At 51.2% G+C, this 24011-nt stretch overlaps 1 protein-coding gene across 12 annotated transcripts in view; it reads right to left on the reverse strand.

Annotated features, from left to right (window-relative positions):
• The window catches only part of ARHGAP22 (Rho GTPase activating protein 22), a 169452-nt gene that overhangs the window by 51670 nt on the left and 93771 nt on the right, over window positions 1-24011 (reverse strand). For 2 of the 12 annotated variants that reach the window (XM_064594931.1, XM_064594929.1), the window contains exon 1: window positions 13649-13944. The exons of 9 other annotated variants lie outside the window; for them this stretch is intronic. In XM_064594931.1, coding sequence (XP_064451001.1) covers window positions 13649-13700 — 52 coding nt within the window. In that variant the 5' untranslated portion in view covers window positions 13701-13944. Of the gene's footprint in view, window positions 1-3988; window positions 8135-13648; window positions 13945-24011 lie in introns of those variants that run through there. One more of the 12 variants, XM_064594934.1, reaches the window with a different exon arrangement.

Raw genomic sequence — 24011 nt, forward strand, 5'->3', positions numbered from 1 at the left:
AGAGGGATCACTGACAGAGCTGCCCGACCCCCCCAGCACATTCTGAGCCCGGGCCACGGCCAAGGGGCTGACTGTGCGTCCGGCTGTCAGCGGTGGCAGGAAAGGGTGGCTGCCCCACACCTATTAGCTCCTTACGCCCAACCCTCCACCATGCCTTGAATAACCCGTATCTGTCCTGCCCCTTCCCTCCATCCAACCACGAGTATGGAAGGGCCATACCTGTTCTGTCATGGCCCAACCCTGTTCTGTGCACACAACCTGCCCTCAATCCAAAGGGACTAACTTAGGATGAAGTTAGGCAGCCTTGTTCAGAGCCAAGAGCACAAGGGACCCCTGACTCAAGGGACTGTGGGTAGGAGTCTCAGCTGGGCCGCTGACAGGCTGGGCGGCTTTAGGCGAGTCACTTCCTCTCTTTTGGGCCTTTTAAAAAACTCATCTGGAAAATGAGAAGGTCTGGCTAGGTGATGTCTGAGGACCTCTCAGCTCACCCCCTCGGAGTCCAGATGTTCTATCTATAAGGACTGACAATTTGATCATTGTACTGAATGGTGGATGTTCTCCTTAACCCTCCCCTGGGAGGCCTTCTCTGGGCAAGAGACTGCTTATTCCCCACACTGAATTGGGACAAGGTAGTGGCTTGTTCACAGGCAGGTAGCCCTGGACATGGCCCTGGGACCTCGCCAAGTTAGAAGGTGCTGGTGTTACTCCATAGCCCCGGCTGTTGGGGGAAGGCAGCATTTGGTGCTGGTGGGCACTCATCCTACACAGGTCCGCTTCCTGCACAACCTCTCTGCCTCAGGCAGGGGCAGTGGGCGAGGTGGTGCTCTCCCCGCGGTGGGGCCGAGGCCCAGAGGCCCGCAGGTCAACGTGGCAGAGTCAGGACTGGCTACCAGGGTGCCTTGACTCTAAGGCCATTCCTGCTGCCCCCCTTCTTTGCACTCCCAACCTGTAAGGGGCTCACATGCTGTCCCAACGAGCTGTGTGCCCTGGAAGAGTGACAGAGACCTCTCTCCATCTGACTCTCCTAATCAGTAAATGAAGGAAACAATCTCATCTCAAAGATCTTTCCTTGCTCCCAAGTTCAGGGGCTCTTTTCTCCAGAAGATGTTGATGCAAACTGACTGGGTGGGGTCCAAAATCTGGACCCAAGGGACCAGGGCCAATCAGAACAGGCAGGGCCATAAGCCCATACCCAGGCCCAGGTGGCCCTGCGGGGTCAGGCCTGAAGTTTCAGGTGCTAGGTAATGGGGAGGCTGGGGAGCTCCAGGGAGGCCGGGAAGCTCCGAGGAAGCTGGGGGTGGCGACAATTTACTAAGTGGCCTGGAAGTATTGCTGCGGTTTACAAACCTCCTAGCCTTTCTGGTGAGTGCCATCTGAATATCGGCCAAGGCTGCGGGCCTCCTGGGCAGGAAGGAATTTGAGAGCCTGCCAGGTTAGGGCCCTCCTCAGGGAGGCCACAGAAGAAGGCTGCGCAGCAGGTGCAGAGGGCCCCAGCAGGGCTCCTGACCCACACCTTGCGCTCCGTTCTCGTTCTCGCAGAGACGGTCACGTGCCAGGCGGGCAGCGGCCACTGTGACATCACTGGTGGGGACGGGCCCATCCGAGTCTGAAAAGACTGAACTGACTCTGGGGCAGGGGGTGCCTGCTCCTGCAAGGCCTCGGTGAGTCTCGGTGAGCATCCAGTGACTGCCCACCCCTGCCCACGGCTGCGGAGCTGACCGAGGGGGCTGAAGTGCAGCACCCCGACCGTGGCCTCGGTCTGCATGAGCGCCCAGGCGGGCTCAGGGACACCGCAGCCCCTGCCCTACAAGGAACCCCAACGGGGGCTGGAGGGGGTGCCCGCCCTGTGTGTGACTGATCCTCAGAGAGGAACCTAGCCCAGCTGAACCCACAAAGGAGAAGCTGCTGGTGTGTGACTGCCCTTTGACTCTTTTCAAGCCGATGTGACGGGGGCGGGGGGGCGTCCAGCTTTCTGTTCCAAGTTTCATGGACACAGGGCCTATGCTGCTTTCTGTTTGACTCTCGCATGGGCTCCCTGCTGCTGGCCTGGCTCTAGGTCAGGTGGTAGTAAGTGAAATAAATGCAGGGCGCGGGCTGGGAGTGTAGACTCTGGTGCCAGGCAGTCTGGGTTGGACTCCCAGTTCGGAGCGGCCTCGGGCATGGAACTCAGTGCCCGTCTCCTCGTCTCTAAAATGACATACATACCAGAACCCACTACTGTGTGGATTCTGTGCATCCCTCCCTGCCTGTGAAGCGCTGAGCCCAGGGCTCGGCACACAGTGAGTGGTAGGTGTTGTAAGTGCTTTTATTTCAACAGGGCAACGCTGGCCTCATCATTTTTTAGAATCTTCCCCTAAGCCTCAAGTGAAAGAATCATCCTTCCCGTTATTGGGCATTTTCTTGTGTGCCAGCCGCCATCCGTACAGAGGCCAAGGTAATTCTTCCCTTCTCACAACTTGCTGAGGTTGTCGATATTCCAGTTTGCAGATGAAGGTATCCCTCTTTGGCTCGGACAAGGGACCCGTCCCCAAGGCTGCACAGACAGCAGGCGGCACAGCCAAAACTCAGAACCACATCTGCCCAATGCAAAGCTCCACGAGCTTCCAACATTTCACACTGCCTCCCTGCAACCAAGCCCTCAAGCACCTTAACTCACCTCCAACTGCCCACTTTACATCCAGGTCATTTAGGTGAGAGAGACAAAGTGTAAACCAGAGAAGACCTAAGAACTGCTCACATACCTCCCTGGGTATGACTTAGCATCTCACAAAGTCCCCTCCCCAGAGCACTGCAGCAACTTGATCTGTCTACATGCCTGAGAAAGCCCCATTTACATAGCACCGTCATTATTTCGACCTGACTCACTCTGGAAAAGCCCTTATCTCCAGGGCATTTGTTAAAAACAACCAGTGGGAATTCCTTATCATTACAGCTATCTAAAGCTGTGATACTAATTTGGGCAAACAAGGCTGACCAAAAGGAAGATCTGGGGGACGGAGAAATCCACCAGGGGCTTTGAAAGCCCTGACCTATTTCTGGAGATCTAGAAACCCATGTACACGTGTAGAGCTGTGCTGATGAACAGGGAAGACTTGAGAGGTCCCCAGTCTCACTTCTGACCAGCTACGAGCAAGCAGGGAGTGAAGACTAGGACAGTCATAAACTACCTGAGCATTGAAGGTGCAGAATCCAGAAATTCTAAAGGGAGTCCTTCAGGCAAAATGAAAAGAACATTAGATGGTCACTTGAATCTACACAAAAAAAGAAAGAGCACCAATAAAGGTAACTATATAGGTAAATGTAAAAGACAGTAAAAATGTATTTTTTGTAGCTTTTTTTTCTTCTATCGGATTTAAACGCTGTGTAAAACAATACTTATAAAACTGTGTTGATGGGCTTATAATGCATAAAGGATGTAATTAGTATGATAATAATGGCACAAGGAGGGGGAGAGAACAGGCTATAATCCCTAGAACAATCATTAAGAAAATAACTTTAAAAATATGGTAAAGAAACAAAAGGAGAGGCACCTGGGTGGCTCAGTTGGTTGAGTGCCTGATTATGGCACAGGGCATGATCTCAGGGTCCTGGGATAAGCCCTGTGTCCATCTGGGCTCCCTGCTCAGAGGGGAACCTGCCTATCTCTCTCTCTCCCTCTGCCCCTCCTCCCGCTTGTGTGCATGCACATGAGTGCTCTCTCTCCCTCTCAAATAAATAAAAAAAATTTTTAAAGATTTTATTTATTTATTTGACCAAGAGAGAGCACAAGCAGGCGGAGTGGCAGGCGGAGTGGCAGGCAGAGGAAGAGGGAGAAGCAGGCTCATTTCCAGGACCCTGGAATCATGACCTGAGCTGAAGGCAGACGCTTAACTGATTGAGCCACCCAGGCGCCCCTCAAATAAATAAAAAACCTTTTTTTAAAAATCTTTAAAAAAAAAAAAAGGAAATTAAAATGAAACAACAGAAAAATATCTATTTAATATAAAAAGAAGGCAGTAATAAAACAAAAAAGACATGGCATATATAGAAAACAAATAGCAAAATGGCTGACATAAATCCATCTTACCGGTAATCATATTAAATGTAAATGGATTAAAAAACAAACTATATACTGTTTATAGGAGACATATTTAGATTTAAAAACAAACAGGTTGAAAGTGAAATGACAGAAAAAGACATACCATGTAAACAACACCCAAAAGAGAGCCAGAGTGGCTATACAAATATGGGACAGAATAGACTTTAAGGTAAAAGTGTTATTGGAGATGAAGATGAACGTTTTATAATGATAAAAGGGTTAACATAGCAGGAAGATGCAACAGTTATAAACATATGTCCCCCTAACAGCAGAGCTCCATAATTATGAAGCAAAAATGGACAGAATTGAAGTGGGATTCCACAATAATATCTGGAGATTGTGTAATCCACTTTTTTTTTTAAAAGATTTTATTTATTTATTTGCGAGAGAGAATGAGAGACAGAGAGCACGAGAGGGAGGAGGGTCAGAGGGAGAAGCAGACTCCCTGCCAAGCAGGGAGCCCGATGCGGGACTCGATCCCGGGACTCCAGGATCATGACCTGAGCCGAAGGCAGTCACTTAACTGACTGAGCCACCCAGGCACCCTACCCACTTTCAATAATGGATAGAATGAGGCGGAAAATCCATAAGAAAACAAAAGACTTGAACAACACAAGGAACCAAATAACCCTAACAAATACCCATAGATCACCCCATTCAACAAGAACAGAGTACACCCTCATCTCAAGGGCACATGGAAGGTTTTTCCAGGATAGACATTACATTAGATCCTAAAGCAAGTCTTGAACATCTCAATGGATTGAATAAATCAAAATATGAATGTATACTCACCAGCTACAGAACAATAAAATTAGAAATCAATAAGGAAAGGAAATTTGGAGAATTCACAAATAATGTGGAAATTAAACATCTCACTCCTAAATAACCAAGGAAGAAATCACAAAGGAAGTTTTAAAAACACTTTGAGTTGAATTGAAATGAAAACACCACATATCAAAACTTATGGGATGCAGTGTGCTTAGAGTGAAACTTATAGCTATAAATGCCCACATTATAAAAGAAGAGAGATCTCAAATCAATAACTTTGATAGATAGGACAGAGATCTCAAATCAATAACAACGCTTATAATACCCTTGGAAACTAGAGAAAAACCAAACCAAACCCAAATCAAACAGATGGAAGGAAGTAATTATGATTAGACTGGAAATGGTTTAAATAAAATAAAGACTAGAATATAATAGAGAAAATTAAAAGCAGAAACACCAAAAGTTGGTTCACTGGAAAGATAACCACATTCGACAAGCTTTAGCTAGACTAACCAAGAAAAAAGCAAGAGAAGACTCAAATTACTAAAATCAAGAATAAAACGGGAGACATCACTGTCAACTTTACAGAAATAAAAGGAATTATAAGGGAATAATATGAACAACTGTACGCCAACACAGGAAGTAAGTTAGATGAAACAAATTCCTAAGAAGACATAAACTAGCAGAACCGACACAAGAAGAAATAGAAAATCTAAATAAACCTTTATGTAACAAAAGACTAAGTGAATAACTTAAATATTCCCCAAAATGTTTCACTGATGAATTCTACCAGTCATGTAAAGAATTAATACCAGTCAGTTTCATGGGTAAATTCCATCAAACGTTTAAGGTATTAAAACCAATTGTTCGCAAACTTTTCCAAGAAATAGAAAAGACAAGAGCATAGTTCCCTGCTCCTGTGCGGCCAGGGTTCCTCTGATAACAAAAACAAAGACACCACACGAAAACTATAGACCAACATTCCTTATGAACACACATACAAAAATCCTCAACAAAATACTAGCAGAATACAACCCAAATGCTCACCAACTGATGAAAAGATAAACAAAATGTGTCCTACTCATAGCATAGACTATATTTAGCCATAAAAAGGAATGAAATAGTGACCCATGCTACAACATGGATGAACCTTGAAAACACTACACTAAGTTAAACAAGCCATTCACAAATGGCCTAAAAGTAATTGCCTGGGGCTGCAGGAAAAGGGGGGAGGGTTGTCTTGGGAATGGGAAGTGACTACTAATGGATATAGGGTTCCTTTCTGGGGTAATGGAAATGTTCTAAAATTGGATTATGGTGATGATTGCATAACTGAATATACTAAAATCTATTGAGTTGTACAGTTAAAAAGGATGAATTCTATATGTGAAATATATCTCATTAAAGCTGTTTTAAAAAAGAGTGTGGTGATGGGATGTTTGGGAGAAGAGAAGAGCTCAGCAAAAGTTGTAATTCAGGCAAGGATATGCACCAGCTACGTAGCTGGGTTGGAGCAAGTAGATTAGGAAAACTGTTTCAGGGATTCACTTCACTGGGATGCCCCGGGTTTTGGTTCCAGCATTCCTGAATAGAGCCACCTCACAGGTTCAAGGGCTCCCCAGCTAACAAGACCAGAAAACACAGCCCTAGGCATTTTCTTCCCCTCTCCCTTCAGGAGTTAGGACCGAGCTCTCAGGGAAGCTTGCTGCCCTAATGGCCAAGGTCAGAGTCTTCCAGCTCCCCCAGGACTGGCTCCCCTCTGGGGCCAGCACTGTCAGCTGTGGGTTTGTGCTGGTTAAACAGACCTGTTCATGAACCTCATCCAAGGGGGGGCCATTGACCTATCCTTGCAGTATCAAATCCCTGTCCCTTGCTCCTAGCGAGATGACCCCTGGCGGAGCCCGTCTGCACAGATAGGAAGAGGCATTTGGCCTTTTTTTTTTTTTTAAGATTTTATTTATTTATTTGACAGAGAGAGACACAGAGAGAGAGGGAACACAAGCAGGGGGAGTGGGAGAGGGAGAAGCAGGCTTCCCACTGAGCAGGGAGCCCAATGCGGGGCTCGATCCCAGGACCCTGGGATCATGACCTGAGCCAAAGGCAAACGCTTAACAACTGAGCCACCTAGGCGCCCCGGCATTTGGCCTTCTTAATGCCTCCCTGCTAGGAACATGGAGCAGTTCTGGGTTTCCTCAGTCAGATTTACGCTTACACAACCTTAGTGATCATCTAGTCTTGCCGATTTCCCTCTTTAGAGAAGAGAAAACTGAGGTCCTAAGTGGTAACCCAGCTAAAAGGAGTGGAGCTAGAACTACCAATAGGCCTCTTTGAGGTCAGCATGCTTGTCCCCATTTACAGGGGGGGATGTAGAGGCTCAGAGAGGTAAGGGGTGGCCTGGGGTCCCCTGGCCAGGAAAAGGAACCAAATCCTCTGCCTGAGGCTGGTTCCCTTTTTGAAAAACCCACAGCACTGCTGCCCAGGACACTTGAATGGGGAAGAGGGAACAAAGAGGGACGCTTTTCGGAAACAGAGCCAGACCCATGCAATCTTTGAGCTACAGACTGAAGGCCTTAGGGCTCTGGGCCATGAGCTCAGCCCCTGGAGTAGGAGGCTCTAACCTTCTGACATGTCAGTCTGGCCTCATGTCTGTCCTTGTCATATCTCTACCGTCTTCAAGGTTGGGTCAGACTTCAATGCTCCCACAGAGCCTGGCTTCTGCCAGCCTTCTGAGAAGCAAGCAAAGCACAGAGCCTGCCCTGCCTTCAGGGAGCATTCAGCTCATTTGAGAGAGAACAGATTTACAAACAGAGGCATGTATATTTATGCACTATGATACGTTTTCAAGTTAGAGTATAGGACAGCAAGTGAGCAAATAACAGGGGTCAGCTTCTCAAGAAAGATAGGCACTTAGGCCCACCCAAATGTTGGGGTCCCCAGGTCCAGAGCAGGGGCAAGGTGGCTGTAGGCAGGGAAGAGCATGGGCAACCCCAGAGGTGGAGAGAACGTGGGGGCCCGGGGCTCCTGAAAGTGGGCTGGGTGTGAGCGCAGGCTGGTGAGCAGCCGGGAGGGGTGGGGGGGGCGGATGGCTGCCAATGGCACTGTGGCTGTGAATGCCCCTGGATCAGAGTGTTTGTGAGGAGGGAACGATGAGATCCCGCAGGCAACCTGAGCAGGCAGAGCCTGTTGCTGGAGAATGTACCAGAGCAGACAGTCCACGTGGGAAGACCCATCAGGAGGCCACTGTCGGAGCCCGGGCAGCGTGCAGGTGGCTGGGATCTGGGTGCTGGCCTGGGATGGAGACAAGCAGAGGACTCATGTGTATTTTGGAAACAGAACTGCCAGGAGTTGGTGATGACAAACCAGAGAAGAAGGACAAAAAAGCCAGAGTTCAGGTTTAGCCTGAATAGCTTCGGCCACTGTCCAGTCCAGGAGAACCCCATGGAGGTGTCAAGCAGGTCTGGTGCTCCGAGCCCGGGCTGGGCTGGAAAAATGGTGGCTCTGAAGGGTTTGCCAGCAAGAGGGCCGAGTGGGTGGGGGCAGAAGTGAGCGGAGGAGCATCTACAAGGGAGCTGCGGGGACAGGCAGGAACGCCTGCGCCCCCCGAATGCCTCGGCCCGCACACCTCTGCAGGAAAGCCCTTCCCTATTTTCTCTGCTGGGGGGCTGCTCCCCTTCTAAGACTCAGCTCAGGCATCAGGTGCTCTGGGCATTCTCCGAACCTCCAGGCTGCGTGGGACGCTGGCCCACCCAGAGCAGCGAGGCTGGCTGTTCCTCCCTGTCTCTCTCCGGCGTCTCCCCGCCACCAAGCTCTGAGCACCCCAGGGGCGGAGCTGCACCCTCCCCAACTCTATCCTGGAGCTGGGCACAAGGGCAGGCACAGGGTGGGTGCCCAACAGATAACGGCTACATGGACGGACAGAAGCCTGGATGGCAGCTGTCTATTAGCAATCTTGGAAGAGTTTATGAGAAACGGCGCCCTCTCCAGATGGTGGGCTCAAGTGCCTGTATAGGAGTTTACCCAGGAGAAGCAGTTCTACCACTTCCACCCACTGACAGCCTTGCCTCTCCCCAGGACAGAGCATACCTCTGCCTGCCTGTCCTGCAGGGTGTCCAGCCCGGCCCACTGGCCTCGGCACCCAGGCCGCCGGGTGCCCCAACAAGCCCTCTGTGCATTAGGAAAGGGGCACGGGGGCCACGCCCTGTGCCTCAGCCTAGCGCAGCAGAGTGATACACAGAGTGGGTGCCACTGGAGTCCCCAGGGAGTCCGGCAACATGAACAGGCAAAGGTGAGCACGACTGTCTCCTCCAGCTGGACTCCATGCACTGAGCACAGCGCCGGAGTGCAGAGGTGACACCACAGCTAGCTAAGGGCGATAGACCCAGACCAAGCAGGCACTGGAGAGAATGAAATGAACGGGGGCTCCAGGTGCGGCCCATCTCCCCCATAGTTGACCCCTCTCGGGCCTGACTAAAGGCTCTAGGAGAGGGGGTGGTGCATGCAGGGCCCAGAGGGGTCCAGGTGGTTGGGGTGGTTGGAAGGGCATGGTGGTGCATGCTCTGCCAGCAAGGCAAAGAAGCTGGGCTTTCTTCTGTAGGCACTCTGGGCCCGGGGCAGAGCTGGAGGAGGGACATAGTGTGACAGAGGCTGGCCTGGGCAGTGGACTAGCAGGAGCGAAGATGAACTTGGGCTGACCAGTCAGGAAGCCAGCTCAGGCAAGATGCTGAGGGCCTGCGCAGGCATCACGGCAGCCTTGGGGCCAGGGATGGGGACACTGCCTTGGGCAGGATCACAGATGCTGTCAGCCTTTGATCATGGGAAATGAAGCGGCCGGCAGGGTTGTGAGCCGGAAACCCAAGAGAACGGGCAGGGGAGTGCAGAGGACTCCGGTGGAGTTCTGGATTTTCAGGCTGGAGATGGGTACTGCAGGGTGGGGGGCAAAGGCTTTCGGCGGCTGTCTGCTTAAAAGTGAGCACAATTATCAGGGCCCTGGGTGAGATTTCCTGGGGGAGACTTATAGACAGAGCTCAGAAGATGAAACAGAATTCCCAGCTGAACTTCGTGCATTAAAGGGGGCAGGGCCAAGAGGAGGTAGAAGGGCTGGGCAGGGGCAGCCCCTGTGGGCCAGGAGGAGGGCAGAGGCGGGGGGCAGAACAGGCCCCCAGATGCTCAGAGCGCCAGGACAGTTCACAAGGTCCACAGTGGGGGTGGAGTGGGGGCAGTCAGGGAGAAGTCCACGTGAAGAAGGGGAAGCCAGGGAGGCTGACTGCTCCTGGGCACTGGTGTTGGACGGGAGAGGAGACAAGGGTAGGACTTGGATGCCCATGGGGGTGAGAAGCTGGCTTTTTAAAAAATGTTCTGATGAGTGACTTGGGGCAGGTTTCTGGGCTGACAAGGAGCCAGCAGAAGGGAAGATGAGGATGTTGGGGAGAGAGGGGACATGAGAGGGGACAAGATCCTGGAAAACAGAGGAGGGCTCCCAGTGCTGAGACCAGGAGGAAGGGTGAATTTGGGGATGAATTTGGGATGAAGAGGCAGCAGGGGGCCAGTGGACCTTAAAGGTCTTAGGGGCCTAGGGGTCTGCTCATGCCCCCCCACCCCCGCTTTGAACAAAAGCTCCTTCCATGTTGCACTCCTGGACCACCTCTTCCTCTGAGTCTCAGCCTTGGACCACAAGGCAAAGTAGAAGAAAATGAAACTTGCGACTATAAACAGACCCACCATAGAGCTCTACATGGTGGAAGCATCTGGAAACATTGCCTAGAAACAATGAAATCAAAGTGTTCTCAGAGTTCAGATCAAGTACATCTGCCCTCTGCTTTGAGGAGGGGTAATCCTTCTCTACACATCAGATCCTGCTCACTGACCTTTCAGCGTCTTCAGGAGCACCCGGGACCCAGGACTGCCCCATTTGCAGTGGTCTGTCTTGTGTGTGATAGTAAGTGTGATTAGGATCACTGCGTATCGTGTCCGAAAAGCATCTGTAGCAGCAATCCCTCCCCAGGTCCACACTGCCCACCCGAAGCTCCGCAACTAGCGGGCGAGCACGTGTCTCCCGGAGGGAGTGCCAGCCTTTGGATATGAAGGCATGAGGACTAGATCCGCCGTGGTGACTCTGGCACGTGATGGATGTCTTCTGCTCTCTTCATGGGATTTATTACTTGAGCTTTTCTGCTTTATACAGTACACTTTCACACAGGGATAACATAGTCAAATATTCTGTTGTAAAAGTTTTGTTTCAGAAATCTCCAACAACAAAATCCATTAACAACAGCTATTGTCTTGGGAAATTTTAAATTACATCGGTGATGAATAGACTCTCTTCTGATCTTTTCTTAAATGAAATACCTACACACATTACTGGTCTGGAAAGTCAGAAAGCTCCCTACCCAGGTCGTTGCAGCAGCTAAACACACAACACACCCCCTGGAAACAGATACACGACGTCACTGCTATGACGAGTGAGTCGGTTTACTCTCTGAAGGAACATTTCTCAACGTGTGTCCAAAGATATGGGTGCTGAGGTGCTCCATGGAAAGCAGGTGCCCTGGCTGAAGGTTTGGAGACTGTACCTACAATCCACCCGACTTGGAGATGCACAATGGCACCGATGTGTTAAACGCACTGAGAAGACTCGCAGTGAAAAATTGTCCAAATTTTGATAACTCATGATTTCTAAGATTTTTTGACTAAGGAACCACTCCTCCCCACTCTGGGTTTATGGCAGAACTCATTTTGCACAATGGTCCAAACTGTTCCAGCCTAGCCAGATTGGCCAAATGTATTAAATGAGGCAACAATATTTAAACATTTGGAGATTTTACATTTAAAAAACCCCACAAATATCTGCCTTCCCTGAACCACAGAAAATCCTTCCTGCCTGGCAGTGGTTGGCTACCCACTCATCACAGTGCTCCCTACCCACTCTCGCTCCAGACTTGACCAGCTTTGTTAATTTACAAGGGCTGTGGGACCATGTGGGCCCTTCAGACTGGGTCTCTGACCCCAGGCTGCTGTGGCTGGCTGTGCCTTGGGATGGCGGGGGCACCAAGCTGGGAAACATTCCTACTCCAGACCTGTTCCTCACCTGGATGGGTGTAGCCTGGGCATCCACGGCCCCAGAAGACAAAGCTAGCAGGAGATGCCCTGGCCCCCTTCCAGGGCTGCTAATTTTGTATGTACCCTCCCTAACCATAGTCCTGTAAATCGACCCTTGCTTCTGGGACCCAGGCTCCACCCCTTGCCCTGTTTACTGAGAAGGGTCAGGCAGGATGAGACCAAAGCAGCTCCAGTCCAGCCAAGCCCCCATAGAAATCCTTCCTGCAGTGCTCTCCCTCAGACCTGCCCTCAGCCAGCATGCAGCAAAACCCTGCCCTCTGGGTCCTACTGATGCCCTGGCTCCTGGAACAGTCAAGACTCACTAATGCTCAGTCCTCTCCCCTCAAACATGAAGCCCCACAGGCAAAATTCCTTTTTGCTTTTCAAAATCAAACGCTAAGAAAAATAAATTGTTGCTTTGGGCAATGAGAACCATGCAAACCAGTCACATTTCCCATTTAGTTTTGGCTGCAGAGAGTCTCAACCACAGATAGTATCTTATGGCCAGATTAACTGGGCTCTTTTCTCTCTTTGCTCAGTGAGGTCTGTTTTAATGTAGAATCCGGTTCAGTTTTTAAAATATGTTTATTTGTTATACATGTTATATATAAGCTATCTCAAACCCTTTGTGAAACAAACCTGTACACTTGTGGGATCATTATCACCTGACAAGAGTCCTTCAAGCTGCTTGACCCAGTCATAGCTTTATCCGGATCCAGAATATATTTTTCAAGGAATCAGGACCTGAGGCCCATTCTGGGAAAGCCTACACTGACCTTATGGTTTACATACAAGGCTACCCAACTCACTGGTCATGGCCGTCACTTGGGGAAGTCCTTAAACACAGCTTCGCAGGCCCTTCCGCAGGGCCTGCCCAGCAGGTCAGGGTGGGGCCCGGGGATCTGCATGTTTCATGAGCAGGGAGGAGCGGGGGTGTTAGGTGAGTTTTAGGGTCAGGTGAGTTTGGGAAGCGCTGCAGTAAAGCGACGCACTACTAAGTTTCTGACAATCAACAGGGATCGGTTCAGGTCCAGTCAGTCAAGGGTTAAAAGCCAGAAAGGCCACTGCCCGCAGGAGGCCGGACCTCAGACTGCCGCCGCCACCGGCTCCTCAGCCCTTTTCCCCGCTTGGAGCCCTCTCCACGTCTGCTGCATTCCACAAGCAGCTCCCCTCGCACGTCTGCCGCGACTTTTGAAAGACTCTGAGTCAGGGTCCCTGGGTCCAAGTTTGTGACAGAGGCGGGCAAGGAGAACGGAGGTCCCGCTCCCGGCGGTTAAGCCGCAGAGGCGGTGCGGGCCGCTGGCCGGGCTCGGTCTGCAGAGGACCTGGGGGCGGGGCCGGGTCCCGGGGGCTGCTCCGCCCCAGCCGTGGACTTGGCTGACCTGGAGGGCGGGCGCGCCCCGCTCGGCTCGGCTCCCCCCCGCGCGCCCAGCGGCCCCGACCCCAGCCCCCAGCCGGGCTCCGCGCGGCCAGAGGAGCACCTAGACGCACGCTCCGAAGTTCGGAGACTCTCGGGGAGTTGCAGCCACACCTGAACCCTCTCCAGGGCTGAGGCAGGTGTTGGGCGGCCCCGGAGAAGCGGCGGCCAAGTTCCCCGAGGCGGGTCTGGCGGCCCCCGGCAGGAGCTGGAGGAAGCCGGCGGCGCGCGTCCCGCTCCCGAGAGCTGAGGTCCCCAGCCCGCGGCGCACGTGCGCGCCCGAGAGTTACCTTTGGGCGCCGGCAGGTGTCCCCTCCAGTCCTTGCAGCAGCACAGCCCCATGGCAGCCGCCTGCGCTCGCCGCTCGGCTCCGCTGCCCGCCGCGCCGCCTGCTGCCGGCCCCGCTCCCGGGTCCGGGCGGCCAAGGTCCGGCCCGCGGGCTGTGCCCAGCCGGGCGCGGGGCTGCGCGCGGGGCCGCCGGGTCGGCGGCTGCCTGCCTCTCACGCTCCGTCCCGGCCCCGCGCCGCGGGCATCCCGGCCTCCGGGCAGACCCTGCTAATCAATAGGAGAACGCGCAGATTGCGCCGGCCGCGCGGCCAGCCCGCTTTTATCTCCGCGCGCCGGCTCCCTGCCCTCGCGGGCGCCCTCCCCGCGGCCCGTTACTTTCCCGGGGCGCCGGCCTGCGCGCCCGCGAGGGGCCGCCAGGGGGCGCGGTGCGAGCCCGAGCGGTCTCCGGCTCCCTCCTCCGCGCGCCGGGAGCCAACCGAGGGGTGGGGGGCGACACCCGCCTGACCTCTGGGCGGCGCGGGCGGGAAAGAAGGGGGCCTTAATGTGTGCTGTGCGGGGGCGGCGCCTCCCTCCCCCTGCGTCCTCTAAGCAGTCACCTCCTGGGTCACTGGGGGAATGGGGGGGGGTCTCATTTTGCCCGCTCACCTGAACTCTACAACTGCAGTAGCAGTAAAAGTGTTTGCCCAAGCTACCCCCAAACCTGGCTGCCTCACCTATGGACTAGGTGACCTTCCTAAGTCACTTTCCTTGAGACTGTTTCTCCACCTGAAAAGTGAGGGAAATGACACCGTTTCAGATGTCATTTAGCGCAAATTAAAGGTTTGATGGTACCAAGTTATTTAAACATTTTGTGCTGTTTTCCTGTCTATAAGACAGAATAATAGAATTGCTCCAATGAATCTTTCTGAGGAATAAATGAGTTGATATAATAGATCTAGTCATAGATCTATAGATATTTACTATACATATATAAAGAACACAGCTAGCGGGTCACTAAGCATCTTGTGTGACCGATCACTGTCAAGTGTTGGTGAGGTTTGGGCCAACAGGTACTTTTGGTGCAACGACTTTGGACGGTAACATGTGAGCTGCTTCTTTTAACTAGAAATGCTAACATCCTGGGCCCAGCAGTTCCATTTCTCAGCACACACCCCACAGAAATGCTTGCCCATGTGCCCAAGTAAACCTGTACAGAGCCATTCATCACAGCCTTGTTTGTAATTGCAAAAAAATGAAATCAAAATTTCATTCGTAAAGGATTATCAAATACACGGGCATTTTCATGAAACGAAATACTGTATCAAAGTAGGGAGCTGGAGCTAACTGTTTGAGATCTATGGATTCGCAGCACCTACATAAATACACACACCTACAAAATAGTACCAGACGGGTCACTCGGTGTGGGGCACAGCTCTCCACGCTGGGGCCTAGAAAAATCTCTGCGGAGAGGGTGAGTGACAAGAACAGATTGAAAGATGGTGTCAGGAGACTTTAGCATGTTGATAGTGGTCTCATTTCTTAAAAGAAAGGTGTATTTACATAATGTGTAATTAAATATCAGGTTCTTTCTCAGCCCATCAGGTCCTGGGATCTGTTCTGCGCCTAAAGGGCTATGATGAGCCTCTGATGGCTTTGGCTTGCTGGGGATTTTCTCCCTTCCGCCCTACCTCTTGGGAAAACAGAGGTGGTCCAGGAAGAGAGCAGCCGCTAGTCCAGGCTGCCTGTGGCTGGAGTAGAACAGTTACTGGGGGTTGGGGGGGGGACCCGAGGAAAGAAGGACTTGGAGCCGAGAAGAGGTTTTCCCAGGAGTTAAGTCTTATTCAAAGGAGAGATTAACAAAGGGGCAGATTTCTGCCTCCCTCTCCTTAATCTCCAGAAAGACCAGGATGAGGCTTTTTCAGGGAGAGAGAAGGGTTGTCCTGCAGTAGATCCGGAAAGAAAGATGTTTTCACTTCATGACATGTAGGCGGGGGTTACAGAGAGGGAGGAACTGAGAAAAAACGGAGAGACCTGACTTATGGTTGCTGCCAAGTCATTTTAAACAGTTTTAGCACCAGGCAAGATCACTTAGTCACAGCGGGCTTAATGAGGCCCCAGGAATTCCAAGCTAGAGCTCCCTGCATTCAGGGAGAGCATGTGCGGGGAGCGAGCCCCCGGGTGATTGTCCAACGGCCAAGTCCTACATTTGGAAAGCAAGATTTAAAAGAAAACATCACAGCGGCCATTGTGGGCTGCTTGTTTATCTTTCTAAGAGGAAGTAGCAAAGCAGGATCATTTCAAATGAGCCTATTATAGAGGGTCAGCATCCCCATTGAACCGTTCAAATATATTTTGGATACTCTACTTTTCAAAGTGACTTTTAATATCAACTCCCAGGGCAGTTTAGGAGACAGAAAGCAAGGCAAGAACTTCTAGTATTATTGCCTTTGTTTTCACACAATTTAATTACTGATTATTCATTGTCTTTTTATAGTTTTCTAGTTATGTGTCTATTCCTTAAAAGGGAAGAAAAAAATAACATTCACTCTGTGCTTCCTACCAGGTGCCAGGCAATTCACAAGTGCTAATATCACAGTTTACCATAGGACAATCCTATGAGGTAGATGACATTAGATTCAACCTACGGAGGAAGAAACAAAAGTTCAGGGAGGTGAAGAAGCTTGCCCAAGACCAATGAAGTGGTAAGTGGTAGAGCCAAGATGTATGGTTGGATGGATGGATGGATGGATGGATGGATGGATGGATGGATGGATGGATAGATGGATGGATAGATGGATGGATGGGTGGGTGGGTAGGTGGGTGGGCAGATGGGTGGATGGATAGATGGGTGGATGGCATTTCCTCATTTAGGGATAGAGGTATGGGCTGCAACTGGAAAAGCACATACTGAGCATGGAATTTGCCTGAAAAACCAAACTCCTTGAACGTAGCTCTCTTCCCTGAATTGATCATGACCCCAAACCATCTTGAATGGAGCCAAAAGATCAGGAATACTCAGTGGTGCAAGGCTCCAGATGAGCTCAAGCCACCCCACTCCAGGAGAGTAGTTAGGGTAATAGGGGGCTCTGAGATCTCTTACTGAGCTGAAAGGCCAACATCCTGTACACTACTGGGAAGCAGAGCCAGAATCTGGGGGGTGGGTTTCCAGTGAGCACAGTGGACTCTGGGAGGAAGGTTGGATACCAGATTTGGAGGACAAAAACTCTGGGGCTGGGGCTAGCCCCATCCACTCAGGGCTCTGCCTTCGATGCTTCATTCCATTTCAAAGTGAGGATATGGAGTTGTTTCTAGGAAGGATGCTGCTGCTAGGATCCTGGCTTTGTGCAGCCTGAGCTCCTGGTTCCAGAAATGCCCTAGACCATTCAGGGATTTGCTCAGGAGACTCAGGAGCTAGTCCTTCTACCTCTCTGTAAGGGAGGCTGCTCCTTCCTGACATACCAAGGCACTCTCATGGTACCATCTCAAGGTGTGAGCACAGCCTTGGGCAGCTCAGGGGAATGGTAGGAATGGGGTCATGGTATCTTAGTCACAGGTGTAGCTTTGGGGGCTATGATGGATCATTCATTCATTCATTCATTCACTCATCTATGTACCAAGCAACGACTGGACACAATTAAACGTGAGAAAACCCGAGGCCTGAGCTCTGTAGAGGCCAAGAGGACACCCTGAGAACTCTGGGTGGGGGGCAGTGACCCAGTGCTGAGGGGGGGTCAGAGCAGAGGTTTTTTGAGATGAGCGTTGAGACATGAGGAGGACACCAGCTCCTCAGAGGATGGCATAAGAATGGTCCTCCGAGGGCGCCTGGGTGGCTCAGTTGGTTAAGCGACTGCCTTCGGCTCAGGTCATGATCCTGGAGTCCCGGGATCGAGTCCCGCATCGGGCTCCCTGCTCAGCGGGGAGTCTGCTTCTCCCTCTGACCCTCCTCCCTCTCATGCTCTCTGTCTTTCATTCTGTCTCAAATAAATAAATAAAATCTTAAAAAAAAAAAAAAAAGGTCCTCCAACAGGCGGTGCTGTGATAGTGTTGAGGAGCTAGTTTCTGGGGTGGGAAAGTGCAGCGGGGCATCTAGGGTAGGGGAAAATGAGGCAGCCTGTGATTCTGACTCATCAGCCTGGCATGGGACTGAAGTAGGGACCGGAAAGGGGTGACCGGGAGCAGGGAGAAGCTAAGAAGCAAAAGGCAGCCACCTGAGCACAGCAGTGGGGGATGCAGCAGGAGGGAAGAGGAGCAGACCAGGTGGGATGTGTATCAGCAGGGTGGCCCTGGTGATCCACATCTCCCCGTCCTCCCACCTGCTTGCGCCCGTCCCCTCAAATCTGGGCTGCCCTATGACCTGCGTTAACCCACAGGTGACAGCAGTGACTCTGGGCCAGTTCTGGGGGTGAACTGTCTTCCCCCTGTGAGTGGGGGGACTGTCCTGAGCCTGCCACGCTGCAGGAAACCCAACCTAGCAGCACAGAGAGACCACAGGGAGAACCAAGGCCAAGGCCAGCAACCTCTTCTTCCAGCCCTGTGTGAGGCCACCCTGGAAAAGGATCCTCCAGCCAATATACGTAGAGCAAAGACGAGCTGGGCCCGCCGAGCCCTGCCCACACCGTAGAGTAGTGAGCAAATCGGATGTTGTAAGTCACTAACCCCCGGGGTGGTTTGTGATGCAGTAATACAACTGGACCCTGGGGAGTAGTATATAGTACTCATCGCCGGCACTGTCGGGCTGGGCCGGCGTGCTGGGCCAAGAGCTCGACATTCCTTTCGAGTTCAGAGCAGTCCTATGTGTTGCATATCATCATTTATTCCACTTTAAGGTGGAGGACCCCGAGGCACAGAGAGGTAAAGTAATTTGCACTGGGTCCCACAGCTAATTAATGTCAGCTCAGACTGGAACCCGGCCTATCTTGCTTTGGAGCCTGAGCTGTTAATGACTCTGGGAGATATTCTGGAGGGGAAAGGGACAACACTTGGTGTTGAATCCAGTGCCCCATGGGTCTAAGGCGTGTCTGTAGGTGAGACATGGGATAGAAAAGACAGCCCCTATGAAGGGCTGGACCACGCCTGGCAGGAAAGCCACGGGAAGCTCATTGCTCTGTTAGCTTTTCAGCGTCAGGGCCACTTCCTGGCAGCCTTGGCTCCTGTAGAAGGGGCGTCTTGAAGACAAAGGCACTTTGTAGACCGCGTGTCACAAACCTCTCTCATACTGTCCCTAGCATCTCCTTTCCTGTCCACAGCAGTCTGGTGTGGAGCCTTTCACAGGAGAGGCTATGGATACCTGCTCAGGCCGTGTGAGCTCTCCAGGTCACACAGCTGGTGGGTGGGAGAGCCCGCCCTGCAATCTGGGCAGTCTGACCACCATAGGTCACCTTCCTAATGACCAGACCCCTGCCTCTTGCCTCTGGGAGGTGAGGGTCTCCATCTGGGCTGCCTCTCCCGCCATCCTCTCCTCCCATCAAGTTCTGATCTGTGGTAGGATTTTGGCCAAAATCCATGCCATGTGTACACCACCAAGACGCACAGATGTTCTAGAACTGGAAAGACTTTATGGTTTCGTACAACTTCCTCACTTTTCATGGGAAATCTGCGAGCCAGATCCACCCCACATCAAGCATTTTTTGAGGGCCTGCTTTGTGCCAGGCACTGAAAGGTAAGTTAGTGACAAGTCGGGCCTACCTCCAGTCAGCTTCGGTTTTTGCCCTGAAACAGACCTGCAGAAATGATAAACAGAAGGGAGGCTGCTCACCCCGTATCTCAAAATATGTTCTGTGCACTTCTACCACAGTGCATGGAAGCCAACAGGTTTGGATTTCACTATCTGATCAAATGTGTTCACTAGCACCCCTCTTCCCATATTATCTGTCATCAGCAGCATTACCGTTACTATTCACTTTACAGACTCATTGTTCTGGTTTCTTTCTTTCTTTCTTTCTTTCTTTCTTTCTTTCTTTCTTTCTTTCTTTCTTTCTTTCTTTCTTTCTTCTTTCTTTTTCTTTCTTTTCTTTCTTTCTTTCTTTCTTTCTTTCTTTCTTTCTTTCTTTCTTTCTTTCTTTCTTTCTTTCTCTTTTTTTAATGAAGGATGTGACTCTGGGGAAGGTAGAGTCTGTTTGAAGCAGGCCTACACTGCTTTGTGCTAGAAAAGGCTGTGGATTCCATAAGGTCTGGTCTGCTTTTTCCTTTCCTTTAATGAGACTTAACTCCTAATTGTCTTTTTTCCTTTGGCTGCCAGGAAGCTCAGAGAAAATTTAAAGTTTGGCTTTGGCAAGTATGAAGGCCCTAAGATAGGCCATCACATCCATGCTTGTGTGTGCTGATTTTGCTTTTCTACTTTTTTTTTTTTTTTTAAGCAAACTCTATCCTCAACATGGGGTTCAACCTCATGACTCCAAGATCAGGAGTTGCATGTTCTACTGAGCCAGCCAAGCACCCCTGCTTTTCTACTTTTATTTGTATTTTCTCTGGTCCTTATATTTTTTTAAATTATTTCTATTGTGTTACCTTCATTTTATACTAAGTGCTCTCATTAGAAGCCATCTCAAATCCTTTGTGGAATAACATAAGAGTATAAGTAAATAAGTGAATGTAATATATTCTACTTTAAACCAAGAGTCAGTAAATTTTTTCTAAGGGGTAGATCATAAACATATTTAAACTTTGCAGGCCACATGGTCTCCACAGCAGTTACCCAGCTCTGTCCTCATAGCATGGAAGCAGCCATAGACAGTACATAAATGAATGGGTGTGGCTGTGTTTCAATAAAACTTTATTTGGAAAAGCAGGTGGTAAGCCATATTTGGCCTGTGGGTTTATGCAGTTTGCAGCCCTCTGTTTTAAAAGAATTTTAGAGCATTAGGAAATTGTTTCGTATTAAGCCAGGAAGTACTTGGCTTAGAAAAAAGTGAATTCCCATCTCTAAGAGGCTGGAAGAGGTAGGAATTCTGTCCATGATGGCTAGTTTCCACCTCTGGGTGACAGATTGGGAAAAAGCAGCTGCACAAACTGTCCAGACAGTTGGCTCTTGAGAGGCGTGTGCAGTGCTGGGCAGAGGTCAGAGTGGGCTCTGAAGTCGGCCAGCGAGAGACCGTTCTCCTGCACATTTGCCATGCCTACTCCTGGGGGTGGGGGTGGCACTGGAGGCGGGGCCCCAGAGGTGCTGGCCAGCCGGGTTCCCCAGCCCTGGCCAATGGGTCTTCAGCTGCTGTGGACGTTGTTCATGGAAGGAATGTGTCTGCAGCTCCAAATTCCCACAGAGAAAGACAAGGGGAATCGTTGGGGAGAAATTCCTGGGCCACATTTTTCTTGCTGTTCATGTGGCCTGCAGCCATTGAACTTGGCCAGACTGCCCAGAGAGGGATTTTACAAAGCCCATTGTCTTTTCCTGGAGTCTCACCCCACCCCTGCCCCCACCTGCTCTTTCTGCCTTTCTTTCTTTCCTCTCCCGCCCCCGGGAGAAATGCAGCATGGGAAAGAGCGGGAGGCCACAGCCCTGGTCGTGAGGGCTTTTGCCCCCTGCCTAGGGGCCTAGACAGCTGCAGCAGCACCTCCTCGAGGGAGACTGTGGCATCAGGCCTTTCCACACACTCGGGTCTGAAGGTGGTCTCAGCTGCTTGACCGGGAGGTACTAAGTGGGATACTTGCTTTGGTAGGAAGAGCAACGCACATTGAGCACCTGCTGGATGCCAGGCACTGTTCTGAGCATTCTACGTATATTAACTTAATCTCCACAAGAACCGTATTACATCCACATTTTGCTGATGGGGAAACTGAGGCACTGATAGGCTAAGTGATTTACCTGCGGTCCCACAGCTAGTAACGAGAAGAGACAGGCAGCGTGACTCTCATCTGTCACTTTAAGTGTGTATGATCCCCTTAGCTCAGCATCCCACTTACAGATCCTCCCTGATGGTGTGTCTCCACAGTTAGAGTAGACTTCCAGGAGACAAAGCATTTGCATAGACAGGACCTATGTACCCTTGAAGGCTCCTAGCATCTGCACATGCCGCAGGAGATGAGACCCTCCACCCGGAGCTGGCCCACCTGCTGTCTGGTCCACCTAGCTAGAGGCATGGCACTGTCAACTGGGGCTTAACACGCCCTTCTTGCTGTTGTCACCATTATTGTTGTGGCTGCTGATAGTGCAGGGGAGGGACCTCAGGGGGTGAGCCTTTGAGTGTTTGCACTGTGCCAGCCCCCAGGTTGGGCGATTTACATACAACGTATAGCATTGACACAACAACCCTGAGAAGGAGTGCTGATAACCCCAACTTGCAGATAAGAAAGCGAGCTCATTAATCAGGTAATCAAGGCTTGCAACTGTAACAAACAACTGCACAATGTCAGTGGCTTAACCCTATAAACATTCTCTCTTGCTCCCGTCACCATCTCGTGTAGAGCAGCATGAAGGGAAGAGGGGGAGGGGTTTCTGCTCCATGTGGTCACTTGGGGACCCAGGCTCCTCCTAGGGCCTTGGTGTCGTCCTCTGGATCCTCTCCATCTGTTTGTCAGAGGAGGGAACAGGGGGCAGGGAGACCTCGGGATTTTAGGGGCTGAGAGCAGCCTATATCGGCACTCCCACCCACATTCCATTGTCCAAAGCTCAGTCATGTGACTTGTCTTACTGGATGGGGAGGCTGGGAAACAGTCTGCATGGCCATAGGAAAAAGAAACGGGTTTGGCTGAACCCCTGGGGTTCGGACGGCTGAGGTGCCATGAAAGGCAGTCAGGTGATTTGATGCTCAGGCTTGTATTTTGCCACCATACTGAAATGGATGCCAAGGCTGTCTGAATTGAATTCCAATTTGCAACATCTTGGATGACCCTCAGTCCTTCAATGGGGGCAATGAATGGGGCTGAAGGTCCTGAAGGACTGTGAGGATTAACTGGGGTGCTAAGAAAAGAGCTTGACACAAATTCAGTGCCCAACAGCCTTCCCTTTCTTAGCGGATGGGGCGCTGGGCAGGTGGAGGGGCTGGAGTGGGAGAATTCTACCCCTGAGGAGGGAGATGGGGATGCAGAGTCCTTAGGAAGGGGACGGAGTACTTGTGCTTGTTGCCGCCACCTAGTTGTTGAAGGAGAAAATGCAGGACAGCTCGGCTTCCCATTTCTCCGTTCTGGTGGACAAGTGTCCAGGCCACTTCTTCCTATCTCGTGCCCATCAGGCTACTGAGCAGAAGCTAGCATTGGCCATGCACCTAAAGCATAGATGTGGGGATGGGTAGAGTCTCTATTCCCCAGGGTTTTGCATGTCCCAGAGGGCCACTGAAGGGCCACTTTCTGTAACTCCTCCTGGGTGTTCCATCCAGGCCTCAGCATCCTGCTCAGTCGGGAGCGCTCCCTGCCAGATAATTCAGGGCCTCTGGGGTACGACTGTGGATTCCCTCACTTGGTCACTCCCACAGGGTGCTGGGCTGCCCCAAGATGGTGAGCTTGGGGTGGTCCCCTCCCAAGCTGGCTGCAGTAGGGGCAACAAGATTACAGCTGTGTGGGGATGGGCTGCTGGGCATCACAGATATGCCCCCATGGGGAAGGAGAGGGCTGCCGAGTCTCTCCAGAGACACACAGAACCTCTGGCACATGCCCCCCAACTTGGGGAGACCATCCACCAGCTTCTACAGACCTCCTCTGTCAGATCTCACACACACAGACACACACACACAATTACACAATTTCCAGGGGACCAGTAGGTCTCAGATAGCTGGGTCAGAGGCAGTTCTGGTATCTGTTAAGCCCCCAGGGCCACTGTTCCTCTCCTCCCTAGTTCCTCAGCCCTGGATGAGGCTCACTACCCTCAAGGCCTCTCCTTCCATGGCCTCAGAGTCCTTCCTGCAGCCTGGCCTTGGTCCACCCAGCAGATCTCCTGAACTCCAAAACCAGGAAGCATTTTTCAGAGTATGGGCTCAATCTATTAGGGGGTCATGAAATCAACTCAGTGGGTCTTGACCAGTATTTTTTAAAATGAGATAGAATCACATAGAATTAAAAATGCCACTGGACACTGCATATGCGAATAAAGCCGTTTTGTGAAACCTTTGCTTCAGCGTGTGCCTGGGCCCTGGGGTGGGATGTAATGTTTATTTCTTGTTGTCAAAAAAGTGTGAAAACACTTTATGGGTGGAACCATCTCATTCCTTCCAGAAAACTTGGGCTCTCGGTGCAAATCAGTCCACAAATTTCTCCTCCACCAACTCTCCCAGCAAAATCCCCCTGTCTGCTGTAGGCCAGAGAAAGGCACAATCTTTGCCAAGCCGCTCAAAAAATAAAAAAACAGAACTCACCACCCACAGCCACAAAAGGTCCCCGTTACAAACTGATCCCAGGACACTTGTCAGGCATTTGCATATCCAAGAGGGCCACTTGAGTGACCCTTCACAGAACAAA

This window comes from Mirounga angustirostris, unplaced genomic scaffold (genome assembly GCF_029215605.1).
Source record: "Mirounga angustirostris isolate CCGP_5_RB_7025 unplaced genomic scaffold, mMirAng1.0.hap1 SCAF_6, whole genome shotgun sequence".
Taxonomy (NCBI): domain Eukaryota; kingdom Metazoa; phylum Chordata; class Mammalia; order Carnivora; family Phocidae; genus Mirounga; species Mirounga angustirostris.